General features: G+C 36.8%; 1 protein-coding gene across 1 annotated transcript in view; it reads left to right on the top strand.

Moving 5' to 3' along the window:
* The window catches only part of DYRK1A (dual specificity tyrosine phosphorylation regulated kinase 1A), an 89,488-nt gene that overhangs the window by 30,504 nt on the left and 41,118 nt on the right, over positions 1-17,866 (top strand). Inside the window, exon 2 of the mRNA XM_034074466.1 lies at positions 742-821. Within this exon, the coding sequence (XP_033930357.1) occupies positions 812-821 (10 nt within the window). The 5' untranslated portion in view covers positions 742-811. The remainder of the gene's footprint in view (positions 1-741; positions 822-17,866) is intronic.

Raw genomic sequence — 17,866 nt, 5'->3', positions numbered from 1 at the left:
CAGGTTGGATGAAGGCTTGGGTGATACGGTTTAGTGTGAGGTGTCCCTGCCCGTGGCAGGGGGGTTGGAACTAGATGATCTAGAGGTCCTTTCCAACCTTAACTATTCTATGATTCTATGATAGTTTTATTTTTCTGAACATATTTTAATTTGGTGTAAGGTGAGCTTAATTCAGTTTTAGGTGAGATATGAGGTAAAAATGGACTTGCACATTTATGGATTTATGTGCACTTACAGTTCTGTAGTTTGTTGATTTGGTAAAATCCCACAGAAGTTCAGTTGTGTTTTATAAATACTGTTCTGAGTTTCTGTAAAATTCCCCATATTGAAGGGCTTTGTAAAGATGGGTAACTGTGAATAATTTTACTTGGGTAGGTTTGAGAAGAGCTTTTTTTGCATGATCTTAATTTTCAGAAGTGCTCAATGAGCAGCTGAAATTTAAGTTAATCCCTGAAATTTCAGCATTTACATAGGTGTTTTGTTGTTTTATGTTTTTTCCCCCCTAACATTAGATGTTAGTGGAAGATAGTCTTTGTAATGTTTGTCTCTATCTCTACTGTTGGAAAACTTAATTTTTTGGGGTTTTTTTGTAACTACCTTGGTTTAGCTCTGTGGTTTTATCTGAGAGCAAGGGTTGAAATAAGCACTATGTACATTTAGTAGAATAAAGGTTTATGGTTGGGTTTTTTTAGTTATGTTAATAGTTTGTGTTTACATTTACTTTTTTTCTTCATTTTGCAGTGTTGTTTGCTGCTGGACTCCCCCTGTCCCCCACACCCTTGCAGGATGATATGAGACTTGAAAGAAGACGATGCATACAGGTGATCTTATTTTCAAGGGCTTTTAGAAGGGAAAAATCTTAAATGATCTTAATCTGTTTTTTGTTTCTATTCCATTATCTGTATCTGTACAATTATGTCAGTCCAGCTTCGGTAGAATGTTGAAGAACCTGCAGAGTTTTGAAATCTTTCTTTGCCTTTTGAAACTTTTCTGCAACTGTCCATGAGGAAAGTGTTTTTCCTGAATGGAAATACTGTTTCCAAAGTTTTATGGAAAAAAAAGAAAGGAAAAAAAAAAAGAAAAAGGGTTTGTTTCTAGAGAGGCTAACTAAATGTACTGCCTTTAGTCTTGTCTTGTTTGTTATTATTCCCTTTTAATGCCCCCACTTGCAAGCAGATGTATATCACCCTGTATGTTCAGTGACATGCTATTTCATCATTCATTAATTTTATTTTAAAAGTTACGGAGCTATCTGAAAAAAGTATAACAAATTAATATCTAACAGTTCATTATGCCGTCTTGAAGACTTACGCCTAGTTACTGTAAGGTTTCTCAAGAACTGAGAATAGGAACTTTGAACATATTGGAGAGTCACTAGTCATTCTTAAAATTGATCTTTTATGAAGTTCTTGCATTTTTCACAAGTCAGAATACTGAAAGTGCCAAGTGTATTTGCAAATTAAATAGCTTACTTTTACTGATGCTGTTTTGCTGAAAATATAGTTAATATTTTGACAGGAAAAATCAGGCTCAGCAGAAATAGAATAAAATTTAGGTTGTACAGGAGGATTGGTGTAGTTCATTTTGAGTCCTGTAACAGTGAAGTACACATAAGACAGATCTTTCTGAGTGCTTGTTCAGCTCTAAAACCCATCAATCCTTGGGGCTGGAAAAAAAGCTAGATAGATTTACGTATGCATGCAGATCATCTCCTGATTGACAGTTTTCAGTTGCATCAGCTGTTCATGCATAAACAGCTTGAGAGGGTATATTTACGTGGAGCATGTTGGATTATGACCAAGATGCTTTAAGTGGATATTTCATTCTGTGAAAACTAAACATTCCTTTATTTCAGTTGAATGTTTGTAAGTTGTATGTTGATAGCTCAAGTAAAAGAGGGTCTAAAGAATTCTAAAATTAGGTGGGGCGAAGAAGAGGAGAAAGAAAAAAAACTCTGAAGTGGTATTTCATTTGCTTTAAATGTCTAAATCTAGAGGAATAGCATTTAAAAGTCTCAAATTCAAATCATTTGATGTCCCATCAAACTTGTGGAACTCTTGTCTAGTAGGCAGTCATTGATAACACTGTATGTCATGTGCTTCTTGGGGTATAGATTTAAATACAGCCCCACTTAAATATTGAGAAAATGGTTTGAAAGCTTTAAAAGTATCCATCCCACAACTGAAAGAAGAGATAATAATACGAAATAGTACCTTATGTATCTTATGCTGTTTGAGAGAAGTAAGTTTCATATTGTAATACATTAATCTGATTTAAAACTTGAGCACTTTCAGTTTTGGTCAGGATTGTTGATGATGGTGAGCTTGTAAAATTACAAGCTTAAAGAGTAGAAATGCCTACAAGATTCTGAATTCCAAGTAGTAATTCTGTCTTCTAAAGCCATATTTCTGTACTTGGAAGTTCCATGATAAATACAGAGTGAAAAACAGTCATACCTTGGCAAAGACTTTGAGGCTTCTGATGTGTCATACAAGTTGGAAGTTAGACAAATAAGATTTATTTTCAGCTTTCTGTTTATTAGGAGAGCCAATATTAGTATGCTGAGGTTCTGAGAATAAACATGATTTGCATGCCTTAAAATGAAGAAATGTGCTGTAATTATTGTGTAATGCAGAAACAACAAGAGTCATATGGTGACTCTGCTGATACCTTTCTCAAGTTCAAAGTAGCTGGTGAGAGCTCAGGCCAGGAATTGAAAGGTTCTGTGGTTACTGAGGATGATTATTTTGCATTTTCAACAAGGTTTGGCTTCTGAAGGTTACTGATCTGGGTGAGTGATCAGAGATGCCTGGTAGTGTCTAAGCTACCTTTGGCTAAAGGATGAAGGTTTCTATAGGGTAAATAAATTACTTCTTATACTGGGCATCACTTCATTTCGCTGGAAACTGACCCACTGTAAGACCTGAAAATTAACCACAATATAACTAAAGGAAATAATCCTCTTGAGGAAGAGATTATTTCACTTTTTCTGTTTTGAAATACTTGAATTTTAGATCACCACTCAAGCTGAAAACACAGAAATGTATTAAAGTCTATTGTTCTAAAAAAAAAAATTGAAAAAATGAGTAAATAGTGATATGGAATCCTGTTTCCCAAGTTGACTTACCAGGAAATTTACAGCTTGTCTGACTTCTTTTTTTGCTGTGTTCTTAGGATCTGTAATATATAGAACACGTACAGAGAAGGACACTTTAAGATAGTATTTGGAGAACTGAAGTATTTTCAGTAATTGCTTCTTGTCAATCTTGATAGCTTTTATTGTAGGATTTTATAGGGTCTATACAGCTTTTCTGTGAAAAAATGCAAAAAGAAAACTAGGGGTTCAGCTTGTTGGAAGAAAAGCTACATTTATATTTCAGACATGCTTGTGCACTACAAATGCACGTCATGATAATAAAGTTAGTGCCTTAGAATGTGGTTTGTAATTAAAAAATATCTTCAGAATGTGAATTTTTCTCTTTGTACTTTAAAGTCAGTCTCCACAGGACATTTTGTGAAAGGAAGGGACCCTAAGTGTCAATGCTATTACTACCATTATGGTTGTAGTTACTATGCTGAAAAATCATACTAACAAGTGTTTACTTTTAGCATGAAATTTTGGATTGTGTTGTTCACTTATGAGCAGGAATTCATCTTATGTTTAAAAGTTTGTTTTCAAAGTGATTGTTACATCTTGTCCTGCGCCTGTTAAGCAGAGTATGACTGTGGTTGGTTGTTACTTTTTACCCTCCTCTTTGAGGAGGCTACCTTATAAAAATGGATTTGCTTTATAACAAATAACTTTATGGTTTTGGCTTTGGTGTTTCTAGTTAGCTGCAGCCTAGGTATAATTAACTAAACATAATTAGTTGTCTGATCTTTAAGCTTTCAAAGAGCTTACAGGTTATTGTCTTCTTTAACTTTTATAAGAAAAGGACTCATATCTGAGTTGAGAGTATAAGGGGCCAGTATAGATCTACTAAACCAAAAGTACAAGTTCCAGAGAGATCCATTCCTTAACACCACATGCTTACCCTCTCAGAGGAGATTAACTGGTAACAGTTATTGTTGGAGTATTGTTCTTGAAAGCAGAAGGGAAGGAAAAAGAGTCTACATGTTCTGAACTGCTTCTTGATGATGATGCACTTTATATGAAACACAACAGATACCTATTCTGGGTTTAGATCTTTAGATCTTCCACAAGACCGTTGACCGGCATAGTGTGGGACATTTCTGCATAATAAAGGCAACATGGAAACAGGGTAACTGTTACCAGTTATGTCTTAAATAGACATAGTTTATAAATAATTACAGTATTTTTGTCCAGTTCTTATGCCTGCATAAACTAATTCAGGAGTTTGAACATGTAAACTCATTAGCAAGAAGTGTAGGCTGTTTGTTCTACGTTTAATTGGGCAGTAGGATTTATCGTGTACTAACTTTTTAACATATTTGCATTTTCATAGGTAGGTTTGAATGTAGAGAATAGACCAAAAATGCTAGTTGTATCAAATTCTTCTCTTTGTCATGAAAATATATTGAATGTGCCAGAGGTGTTGGGAACCAAGCAAATGATATAAAATGTGAAAATGATATGTTCAAGGTTGGTAAAACATTGGAATTGATCATATTGCTCCTTGAAAAAAACCCCAACATTGTTCATGTTTTCAAAAAGAAAAAAAGGGGGCAAAAAAGTGCCATTCCAGTACTACTCCGCAAAAATAGTACAAGAACAATGAAATTGTACATAATTGTATAGATATTTGCCTGTCCACACACGCACACACACCCCCCCCCCACCCCACTCCCCCCCCCCCCCGAGTTGCATTGCTTATTAAAATATAACAAGTGTAAAGACTTCTGTGAAGTTCTTGGATTGGGTTGAGTTTATAGTCTTGCAAGTGTTCAGGTGTTAACTTTTATGTAAGAGTAGAAGAAAAATTTAGAATTGGGCCATGTCTCTCATGTCTCATACTCCTAATAGTTTAGTTACTGATTTCATTGAGCCTGTAGGTCTTTTGAAGAATGTTTCTGTATGTCAGTAGTAAAAAAAAAAAAAACAAAGCAAAAAAAACGCACTGTTACTCTATAGTCAGAAAAAACTGTGTCCAATATTGCTGCTCTCTATTTTGAAGTTCATCTGTATTACCTTATACCAGTACTTCTGATAATGCCTTTGAGCTAGTCTGTTGAGAGCCACTTTAATTAACAGGGAACTTCAGAAACTTACTGGAGCATCAGCTTTTTATCACTTACCTGCATCTTCTTGTGGAAATGGTGACTGTACTATCTATGATTCCACTTAAGTAACTGCATACCTGGAGTGTCTTTTGTGAGATGTATGTTGTTGGCATAAAACCAGAACTGGGTTATAATGGAACACACATTTTGCCCATGTGCTTTTTCCAGACAGAAGCACACTACAGGCTGATTGTGGTTTTGTTTCTGATTGGTGAGTGTCATTCCAATTGGACAGATTCTGTCCATCAGTAACTTGTTCACATATTTGACTCTGTCATTACCGGCAGTGTTTGTTGGTTATTCAAGACTTTGCTGGGCAAGATAAACAGAAGTTTAACATAAACAAAAGATATCAAGAAAATAACATAAGAGATGGGGTTGCTCATTACTCGTAGAAGTTTCAAATATAGATAGTTAATGAGCTCTCTGCATGGAGAAGAATACTTTTAGGGTTAACCGCTACTTTTACTTAGATAACTCCCTTTGCAGGAGTTGTTTGTGCTGTCTTTCTGCCTGTTAGTTTTTTGTCAGCAGTTGTGAGAAAACAGTTGGGGAGGAGTTGAACAGAGTTGTGTACTGAAGGGCAACAGTTATCATGTTGAAAGTGGAAGTTCTGCTTTTCAGAGATGGAGTCATTGACCTCAATGAATGATAACCTTGAAGTCAAGAGACTAGATTAATGCTCTACTTTTCTGTATTTGAGATCAGAGATGTGAAAACCTGGACAGCTAAAGTTAGATTCATGCATCCATATTTAAAAAGAAGTTGCCTATTTAACAGAAAAGGATTTTTTTCCCCTCCTCCAAAATTACTTAGTACCTGTGATACTGAAGATTTTAGGTTTTCAGTCTCAGTCCTCATTGAAGAGGAAAAAAATGACAAAAATCCTGTTTCAAGGATTTGGCATGGAATTATAGCCTGGTGGAGAATGCTGCTTTTCTTATTCCAGACTGAAGCATCTAAACCAGAAAACCTTTAGAGGCCTCTGTATTTATTTAATTTGCTTCCTCTTAAGAGAGTACAACTCTCTTCCTCTTAAAAGGGATAGGTGTGAATTCCCGTAGAAAGCTGTGTTAGTAGTTGTTTTGGGTTTTTTCTTCACATCTGGAAGTTTCTTTTATGTTTTGAAGCTAAAGTAATTGAAATATTCTTTCTTACACTGTTCATAAGAGTGCTCAGTGGGGCTCACAGGGATGTGTTGGGTAACAGTAGTCAACAGAAGCTTGTTTCTTCAGGAGGGCAGGACGAAGTGGAGGACACAGAGCTCCAACCACCACTGCAGCAAGTCTCCCTGTCTTGTGTTGGCGCAGTTGAGATGTCGTCAGCACAGATGTCAGTTGAGATGTTGAGATGTCAACACGGGACCATTGGGACAGGAGATTGAAAGGAGTGTTGGACTTTCAAAGCCATTACATTGCTGCATAATGCTTGAAATAAAAGTATCTTAAAGATACACATCTATAGTTTTAATATGTCAGAAAAGTAATTTTTATTAATTTTCTATCATCATTTATGTAGTCCTTTTTTAGAAACGTTTTTTTTCCCTTGAGGTAACTTTCAATGAAGTGTTGGGTGATGAGGACATTTCTCTTCAATGAACAGTACTGCTGCAGCAGATACATTGTGAGGCTGAGATTTATTTCTGTTATTTATTTCTAAGAGCAAAGACTCACTTAGACCTGACAGAAATTTGCTTTTGAACAAAAAAATCAAGTTCAGATTAAAAATTGCAATCTTAACTATTACAAAAAATATGATACATTTCAGAATTACTGGTCAGTCTACTGAGAATGCCTGAGGTCTACAGTGAACATAACAAGTACAGTCTTTCTTATAGCCCTTAAAGTCATCTCATGAGCAGCTGTAATAGAAAAGCCCCTGTGGTGTCAGAGTGTTCAGTCTGTGAATGAAAGTAAAGGTTCTCTTGGGTAACACAGTAATAGGATGGCTAGACTGCATTTAGAGCTGCTAATATAGTCCTGCTATTATGCTGTATCATGTTGACTTACTGGCTAAGGTGTTTGCTAGTGTGAGTGTTCCTGTTTCATGCATTATATTGTATAGCAGACAGCTTTTTTTGTCCTGCTTTGTGTGCTTTGGTAGCAAACTGAGTTCATGGAGTGATACTGTTTGCTGGGGTAAGGAATTTGTCAAGTGAAATTAGGAGGGGGGATGGGCTCTGAAGTGAATCTTAGCCCAGTGCTTCTTGAGGTAAGGCTATTGGTTTATATCTAGAGGAAGCACTTCCCTTGAACTCTGCAATGGGCAACACTAGTTAAAGAACTTGCCCTTTACTGCTTTTAAGAATCACATCTGAAGTTTTGGATTCCTAAAATACATCCTATGGTGCAAATCTTTGATTGAACACAGCAATAGCTTTATTTGGATTTGCTGTCTGTGGAGACAGAATAGTCTAAATTCGCCAGTTTTAATCAGTCCTGGCTCTAAGCAAGTGTAGCAATGGCTTAAACATGCACCACTTTAGTTCCTTAGCATATGCTATGTAGAGGCCATGCAGGGGAATAAGTGTTTTTAGGAGGTATCCTATTTTATAAATCATGCAGTCAGATGTAAATGGCCTCTATTTCCATTTCTATTCTTTGGGCATTAGGTTTTAAGATACAATGAAAGAGGGTTTAACAGTCAGTTCTGACTACTTGATAGTTCTTGGTAGGTATTCTGTTGATAAGTTTATCAGGTAGGTGGGTACAAGAACTATGGAAATACTGTTCATAAATCTTGCTGAAAATTGACATTATGACTTCTTAAAACCTGTTATTTCTCTGTTTCCTGTTCAGTTAAATTCATCCCTTACTACATGTTTTTTGTGATGTTTATATGAAGTGGTATTCTGGACAGTGGTGACCACACATGTTCCTTTAGCTTGATGCCTAGATGGTATGCCAAGCTGGGATAGTACCAGCTTGTCAGAACAACTTATGTTAAGGCTTGATGAAGCAGCTTTTTGCCTAGTTACACAAAGGGGAGTAAGTATTCTTCTCACCAGCTTTTATGATAAGTTTCCATGTCTTAATATGCAGTCAACTATCCACGCTTACTAGCTCGGATATTTCCATGAAACAACGTAAGCACATGCTTGTCAGCTGTTTTATGTCAGTAGATGCTGTTCAGACATAATCTAAGTGGGTCTGGTTAAAACGGTCTGTACTGAGGAACATGATTAATATTGGAAAATGTCGTAAAACTGAGAATGTTTCAGTTTTCAGATTTTCATCTAGACACCCTATTCCCACAAACACGTATTTGTTGATAAGCTGTTATGGACAATGATTAGATTAGAGGGTAAGAAACAATCATCTGGTTTTATGAGTGGTGGTGAGACATCAAATTTGCAGTTTTGACCTTTCAGTTATCCTGGCAACAGTGGATAATATGCAGCACAACATATATTGATCAACCAAAGTGATATTCTGAAGCCCAGTTTCTGGAGCCCAGCATTTCAGTGATACTTACGTCTAACGCCTGTTGACATTTTGCTGAGTTAAGTACCTAAATATCTTTGTAGATTTTAATACATTGCAGAGAGACAGCTGTTGAACATATTTGCTGTAAAGGTGAAACAGGTGGCAGCTTCTCTCCTCCCTTGTGGAAGTGTATTGGTGCCTGCATTTTCCTAACAAATTCGTTGTTAAAGGTCCCTCAAAAAAATGAGGATACAAGCATAGTATTAAGTTCTGCTTTACTGGTTAAAAAGTAGAACCAGTACTTTTAGTAGTACTGGTAGTAGTACTAGTTAGGGTTAGTTCTGGTTCTTCTAACTAGTTTCTTTTTTGTTTACTCTTGACTTGTATTTCATTGTCTTACTGAATCCACTTTATGCGTGAACAGAGATTCTAACCTAAAGTTCGGTATAGCACCATCCAGTGCTGTTACCTGGTCTCACAGTATCTTTACTAGCATCGCAGAGAGTTTCATACTTGTGCATCTTGCCTATTGAGGTCATTATCTTGGGGTGAACTTGCCACTTGTTTGCACTGCCTATGAAATACAATGTAGAAGGATCAATAGATGTGCTTTCCCAGGAAATGAAGCAGAAGGATCGTGTTTGCAAAGGTGGATGAAGTTGATTTCATTCTTACCTGGTTTGTGGACAAAAGCAATGTTTTCACCTGGTTATGTAGGCAGTAAGGCATTTGAATAAAGAAGCAACATTGTAATGCTGTCATTACAGTCCATGGTTCCTCAGGGCTGTCTCACCATTCCAGAGGAATAAATAACTGTTTCTGGCAATACGTGAAGATCCCTTTACAGACAGCAGTGATTATAGAAGCCCAAGAAGTGGAATGAATATGGCCAAATTTTGATGGATTCTTTTTAAAATGCTGGTTTATATATAGTTGGACTTCTTCCTGTTCCTCCAGGGTCTCTAAATGTGCCTAGATGGCTTGAACTGAGACAACCAAGTTTTTATAAATTAGTAAAAATATATATGATTTTACCTGTCATGGTGATATGAGTTCCAACTTGCTAGTAATGTCTCCCAGATCCTTCTCTGTGATTTGAATATAAAACTGGTAAGAGATATCTTCATGGTATGGAATGGAGGTATGGAGTATTTGCTTACATGTACTGAATGATCTTAATAAAATATGATAATAAAAAGAAACAAATATGTTTATCAAATTTTATACCTTTCAGTAATACAGAGACTTTGTGCTAGTTTGGAATGAAAGGGTGAGTTTGACCTTTAGAAAGTGAAATACTTCAAGTTTTATCAAAATATCTGTGAAAAGCAATGGATGTTTATCATACTTTCATTTACATCTTTGTTTTAGGTAATGTTCCATATTTTTATATAAGATGATGCTTTAAGTAGGCTCTGTGTTAACTCCTTAAAGATTGCTAAAAAAAAAAACCAAAAAACCCCAAAAGCTAGTGGGCTTTTTAAGCTAAATGTTCACATCTCTGGAGCTTTCTCTTAAATTCAGTTTTTCAAAATTGGCATATTGAGATGTTGAAGGAAAACTTTAATTTTAGCCTTAGGATGATTCTGATAATAACTGAAAAAAAATATAACATATTCTTGCGTACTTTAGACTAGTTTGTGAAGATCTCTGCAAGTATATGTTTTGTACTTGGTGGTCCTCAATATCAACTAGTTGTTCCTGTCCTTTGATCTTATTGTGCAGTTGTCTGATTAGAGCACTGGCTTCTTTTAAACCAAGTACCTTGCAAAGAAACAGATGCACAGGCCAAAATCTTCAAGCAAGCAGTTCAGTTTTTAGATTATAGCTTTTGACGTATCTCTTGCTTTGCACCACCCTGGTGTTTTACAAAACATGGATTCACAACTGAGTATTTTCTGTTTTGCCATTTTCAGTATTGGAGATTTTCTCAAGATAGGTAGAAGACATTGCTTGTATAGTATGCCAAAAGAGAGTCCAGGAGAGATCTAAAAAATAAAATCTCACAGCCAAAAAGGCCTACTTCTCTGTTTGTAAATTGAATGTTCCCAGCCACTGAAGCCGATCGCATGGAACAGCACACATCTGTGCTAGTTAACTCTCCTACCCTGTAAAACTGGGTGGCTGCCTGAAAGCTGCCTGTTGGGAAGGATTCATGGAACATGCTGACTGCCACACATTCCCAGGAGTTACTGCGGAAGAGTGCTAGTTGGAATGGATGCTATGAATGCTCTAACATTTTACAAACACAGTGGGTCATAGTTCTCTGTTTCGGAACCTCCCTCAGCCCAGCTGAATCTGTTAGTACAGATGCTAATTCTATGTTTAGTGAACTAGTAAGTCCACTCTTACCTACTAGTCTTTAAAGAAGACTTGGTAGAATCATTTTTCTTTTCCTGTTAGACTTACTGTTGTCTCAGGAGAAGATAGCTTTTTTTTTTCTTCTGGGTCAAAACAAAGAGAACTTTTTTTTTCACTTTTTTTGTTATGTATGCATAATATCTGTAAGTGTGCATATGTATGTATATAACTCATTTTTCCTGACCTGGAGTTGCAGAAATATTCATGTGCTTCTTTCTCACATACAAAGCCAGAGAGAATTTTGTGTTGCTTTTCTGAAGGATTTATTTGAAAGTTTTCTTCCATCTTCTGACACTGTCTCTGTAAAGTTGTTCTTGTCCTCTGGCTTAGGCTGACTTTATGGGCCTTCATGGTGTCTCTTCTGAAGAAAATAGATTTTCCTAAGAAAAAGAGGCTGTTTCATACCCAAATCAATTGGTCAGTTTTCAAGTGAGAATTCTGCAACTTCAGTTTAGAATGCTGTGTTCAGCTTTGTATTCCCACAAAGTTACTGGTAGCAAAAAGCCCCAGGCAACAACTGTTTGAATCTTGAGAAAGGCAAAAAGTAGTTGTTGTGTTTTTTGTTTGTTTGGTGTTTTCTTCAATGTCTGGAGGCAAGTGGAGCTCCAGGGGAAGGCAAGAAGCAAAACTTCATTTTTTCTTGGGAGAAATCCAGACTCTATAGGCTGCCATCCAAATGCAAAAATTCTGACACTCTCTGTTGAGAAAAAGTGCCACCAAAATGTAGCTAGCTGAATACTCCACTTTTTCAATAGAAGGCAGTTTCCTTAAATAGAATTTGGGAGCTAACTTCGTCTAGAGCAATGATTTGGGTTAAAAACACTGCCAGATCTACAGTGACGTCTTTATACTTGAAGTCTTTCAGTCTGGCTACAGGTATTCAACTCAGATGCATGTAAACACTCAAAGGTGTGTTAAGACAGCTAAGGAATAATTTGTGTCCTGTAACTCTGTGATCTACAGTCTGTGTAATAGAAATGAAAATTCTGCTTCACCTTTTTTTCTTGGAAGCAGGGGAGGGGATTGGCAGAGAAGAGAATGGAATTCTTGCTTTGCACAACTGGACCTCCTCAAGGTGCATTGGTTTGCAAATGTGGTCATTATAGTTTAAGAGAATTTGAATACAATATTTTAATGTTACACTTTGTATCACACTTTTTTCCCCAAAGATCTGAGTTTATTAGCAGTATCTTTTTGCCATCAAAAATCCACATTATCCTCAATAACAGATTAGCAGTAGCTTTGTCGTTCCAAGAAGCTTCAGTAAACCATTAGAAAGATGGTTAATCTCTCTCTCTCCAATAAGCCTTTTGATCAATTTAGAGAAAAGTGAATTGGTATCTTATGAGCAAGTCTATGTAGCAGGCTACTTAAAGAAAGTGATTTGTTCTCCTTTCAAGATTAGCTTCATGGTTATTTATCTAATGAATTAGCTGAATTTCATCAAAAAACAGGTAATTAGACAGGTATTGCACCTTTTGGATTAATGGACTTCTGACAGAGGTCTGTCTTTCCTTATTCAAAGATACAGAGTATCTGCAGGAGTTGATCTTGGAATTTTTGGAAATAATAAATGCCTTATAAAGTTACTAGAAGTGTCTGTACAAGATGCTTCTTGAGAAGCATCAGTATGCTCATTTCTGAAGAGTCAGGGAGTCTCTTTCCTTTAGCTCTTTCTGGGGTCCTCAGTACAGTCACAGGGGAAAAGACAAATATGTTAACTTCTAGGTATGATTCTGTATGCCTAACATGCTTCTGGCCTTCAATAATTAAATCCTGTCTGTTTAGTTCCTCATCTGAGTAGACAGAGTAACTAGTGTCTAATGTACTTGATTACACTTTGGATGAACGATTCTCAATGGATGAGCTATATGCAGCTCCCCACCATTTCAAACACACACAAACTGAAGAAGGATAGTAAGTCTTCCAGTGCTTCTCATAAAGCTTTTCCTTACTTGTTTGAACAGAATAGAGCACAGTGGCATATGAAGCAGCACCATTAAGAAATATTAGCATCTTTTTTATAAAGAATTTTCAAAAAGTAGGTGAATTTTGCTGGGGAAAGACAAGCTAAGATACGAAATGGGAGAAGGTGGGAAGATGTCTGTCTTTCCCCAGTTTTGGAACTGAGTTTAGCTTTTAGACTTCATAGATTATATACGTAGATAAATTTTAGATACATAGATATACATTATATACATATCTATTAAAAATATTTTGTAGTAGGAATAGATTAACTCTTGGCACCATATTCAGTTACACCAAAGGCAAGTAGAAACAGATTGGGACATATATGCATAAATTTGTATTTTTATTTGAGAGCTTTTCAAAAGCTTTGTTTGCACAGCTGTATGTCTGTGATAACCGAATAGTAAAGCTCCATGTTAACATGTCAAGGTTAGATAGTTGAGTGTTTTTCCTTTGTCATCACCAAGCCACTATACTTTAATGTTTTGATTCTGAATTTCTGTAAATAGAAGAATTGCAGCTTCCCACAAAAGGGTTCATTCCTATTCCCTCTTCAAATAGAATATTGAAAACTTGGAAGAGAAATTTGAAGACAAATGCTTCAACGTAAATTAAACAAGGCTGTAGGAGCCTATCAAGTCATATTCTTCTGTGGAATGGTTCTCCCCAAGGCAGGAAGATACGCTGCCCTGTTTTTGGATGATGAGCACAATCTATCTCTGCCTTCTATTTGTTGAAGCTTTTAACCCTAAGCAAGACAGGAACACTAGCAAGTTTCAAGATTCTCTCCACAGATAACTTTTCTCAGGCTCAGAATCAAGCAGACAGATAAGTGTCTTGAATCCTGTGCCTTATAAGAAGGGAGATAGTTGGCTCATATCATTAGTCTCCAGTGTGCCCAGGTGCAGACCTATGATTTGCTTTGTGGTGACAAGATTAATCTCTCATTCTCCTGTCTCTTATCTCGCATGTGGTGACACCTGTGAAGTGTCTCCCAAGTTTTTCAGGCCTACTGAGAATGAGAGAGATGTTCACCATAATGTCACAGCCATGAGTACAGTAGAGATAGACCATTTAGAAAGTTGTGAGAAAAATAGCATATGCAGCCAAAACCGCAGGCTCTGCAGTTAAACGCTGGGGCAACCTTATGACAGTTTTCATGTCTACAGAAAACAGTGCTGTGGACAAATATGAATGTGCTTAGAGGCTCACTGCTGAGAGCATCTCTTGAAAACATATGGAGGCTGAAGTGGAGCTGATTGGGGACTCCACAAACTTGTTTCTCATGCCCAAGAAGATAGTTTGGCTTGCTTTCTCTGATACAATGAGTATTTCACAGAAATCCCTCCATGGCCTTCAGAGCATGCCTATATGGGAGGACAGATCAGGGGATGTTATTATCCATCTTTACAGTTGTGGGAACTCACTATGAATTAATTATCAATGCATGAAGAAAGTTATCTGTGACTTGAGTGCCTTTAATACTGTTTGTTCATCATTAGTCTCTGTGCAGCTCTGCCTTTCCTTGTGATTCCCATTTTGTTGCATAAAGTTTAATCACTGCAGTCATTTTAAAATGCTGGATAGTTGGCTAAAGATGGCCAGTACAGTGTCATTCTCATGAATCTACTGCTTCCATCTCTCGCATAATGGCCATTCTTCCATTTCTTCAGTCCCTTTTGTTTCCAGAGATGTTAGGAAGTCTCCCCTTAACTTTTTGTGGAGCAGAGAAAGAGGAAAAAAAGGGGAAATCTCCGGCGCTTTCTGTTTGTATGTGATAGCTCTCTCTGAAGTTGCTAAGAATTGTGATATTTCTTCAAATTCCTATGGAAGTCTTGAAGAATGTGTTTGAGATTGACTGACATTTTGAAAGAGTTTTGTGCTAGCTTGTTCAGCAGTGCCAGTTAACAACACCATGTTGCTTTCAACCCAGATGCTTTGGCAAATAGCAGCTTCATGTGTTGCCACTGCTTGGCAAAATGACTGATGCTACAAAGCAGTAGCAGGTGGTTTGGGTTTTCTTCTGCTCATTCTGCACCAATTTTGTGGGTTGGTTTTTTTTTCAGTGATCAGTGATAAACAGTATTGCTCCTTTTTTTTTTTATTTTTTTTTTCCTGGTAAGGATTTTGAACCCTTAGATGAACTTGGTAAAAAGTTGGGCTTAATGGCAGGCTGCTGGATGAGAGTGCTGAGTTACCCAACTCTCATTTTCTTTTACAGATGTCATGTAGGTGATGGATAATATGGTTGTTTTACACTTTCCCCCCAAAAATTCATCTCTGTTGTAACAGTAAAGTCCTATTAAAGACTGCTTTATGAAAGCTCTGGTTTATGCCCGCTGTTGGTAACATTCCTTTCTTTTGGTAAGGTTCGTTGTAACCTTAATGTAATGGTAGCATTCTTTTCCTACAGTAATTAACATGGTCCTCAGTCTAATATGTCTGCTTAAGGGGGGGAGGGCACTTCAGACTTCTTCCCTCTTATCTCGGCATCCATCTACTTGGTAGAGAAGAGTCATGCTGTTAAAATGTGGATCTTAAAGTGTACGTTTGCGAGAGTCCTTACTGTAGTAGCTCGAATGCATGAAGCAGGGTGTTTCATAAGCATTGGCTATATCATAGAATCACAGAATGGTTTGGGTTGGGACCTTAAAGTTCATCTGTTTCCAACACCCTTGCCATGGGCAGGGACACCTTCCACTAGACCAGCTTGCTCAAAGCCCCATCCAATCTGTCCCATTAATTCTATAAAGCTGAAGAGATAAGGTGCTTTATCACGAAAAAAGTGCTTGTATTAGAAAGTTTCCTATTCTGTGGCTTTTTTTCCTTAAAAAAAAAAAAATTGTTGTTTCTAAATCATATAAAATATGTTTCATTCTCTTACTTCACTGAGAACACACTTTTAAAATTTACCATCAGGCTGAAGCTTTGAAATGCACTGGTACCTAACCTTTTGATATAAACTGTTTGTGTGTTAATTGTTTAACTCTTCTTGACTTGCATTGCCTAGGCCCCTGGTGACATGACATGTTGGGAGATTGTGGTTCTTTTGAATTACAGTACAGTCGTGTCTGGTGCCTGTAAATGTAATGTTCAGTATGTGCTTGTGAACTGGAAGTATACTCTGACCAGACCACTGACACAGTTGTGTTTGAAACTCCAGAAGAATTAAAAGCCTGCAGGGGTTACAACTTTGTTAGCATCTATGCTATGAACTCAACTTGTGATGATCTTTTCAGAGCACAGTTGTTAGCTGAACCTTCAAGTATAAACCTTGAACCTTGTCTGTCTAGTGTTTGGATCCCATTAATACTTTTACATAATCCCCCTTTCCATAAAAATATTCAAGTCTCTCTTCTTAGGTGGAATGAAGTTCTCACTCTGTGGAGGCAAGAACCTAAACCAAACCCATGTCTAACCCATCTGGTCAGATTTTCCTTGGTGTAGTTCATACATCCTTCAGCATAATGAATTCTTCCCTCCCTGCCCCATTTTTGCACCCCATTTGAAGTAACCTGTCTTTTCTGGTGTCTGGAGTGTACCTTGCTGTCTCTGCATTGCTCCCCATATTGATGTCTGTCACATGCATCTCTCTCAGTAGCTTGCTCTGACAGTTGGCATGTTGTAGAAGCAGGGACTGATGGAAAGAGAGGCTTAAGTGTTGCAGTTTAAGCATGGCAATTGGAGCACGTTGTCTTTGATTTATGCATCTTCTGTCCCTAGAGGAGAGAGGTGGCGCTTTTTGGAAAGAAGTAGCCAAGTCAGGACGAACGCTAATTCCAGTCTCTGCCCGCAGAGATTTTGTAACCTGGGATAAGATTCATAGATGCATGTAGCTGAAGATGTAGACAAAATTTAAAGTTGGACAAAAATTTATATTTGCACAATTCTGGTACTTGAATAGTGTCACTCTCATTATTACTGGTGTTGGGGAAAAAAGTTAATAGCTGTAAGATAATACATACTGCTTAGTTTATACTAGAAACAATAAAGCCTTTGAAGGAAATGTATGAGTTACACTTCAAAAATAATTTTCTGAATTATAGTATTATCCTAAAGGAATAGCAATACAATTTATTTTCATTTTGTTGGTGATTTTTTGTTGTTTTAATTTTTCTGGTTTTAAATTTGTGCTACTTGAGAGAAACTTCAAAATGAAACAAATCATAAGAAGTAATTGCTTAAGCTTAGAAGTGTGTATACAAAATACAGAAATTATTACAAAGGCAGAAAATTGGTCTTTCAAGTAAGTGCTTTGGAATTGTGAGTTTTCACTGTACTTGTGAAAGCTTGGTTTTATTTCTGCTTTTAGTTGGAATTTTCTGTGATGAGCACTTAGGTAGATGTGGAAACATTACAACTCTTTACTGGGGAATGATCTGTTGTTTAATGGCTTAAAGAAGTCTGAGCGCAGTTTGTCAGAAGTAAGGACTGACTTGAGACATCTGTTATAAAATGCTGGTATTAGAATATCAATTATCAAATCATTGAGAACACAGCAGGAAAATTATTGAGTTACAGTTTAGAACTTGTGAATATTTTATAGAAAAAAAAGACAGTTCTGGTGCTTCCATTCTACTTTGGAGTGAGGAAAAACCCTTTTTGAATGTTATGTTTATGAACTATAGTATGGATTAATAAGGACACTATGGCTAGGAGTTTCCAAGTGTTAGGTTTTTTAGAAACTGTACTGAACTTCTGTTGTTAATATGGAGGGTAAAAACTGTCCTGTTTCCAAATGCAACATAACTGCTCTGTTAGTTGCCAAAGCTAAGCATGTACTGTAAATTTCAGTTTGAGTGGAATTAGCTATTTTAAGATGATACATTAAATCAGCCATTGAAGGCTTTCCCTGGAATCACCACCCTAAC

The sequence above is a fragment of the Melopsittacus undulatus genome, chromosome 2 (assembly GCF_012275295.1).
Source record: "Melopsittacus undulatus isolate bMelUnd1 chromosome 2, bMelUnd1.mat.Z, whole genome shotgun sequence".
NCBI classification, from domain to species: Eukaryota; Metazoa; Chordata; class Aves; order Psittaciformes; family Psittaculidae; genus Melopsittacus; species Melopsittacus undulatus.
This window is presented reverse-complemented; position numbering and strand designations above follow the sequence as displayed.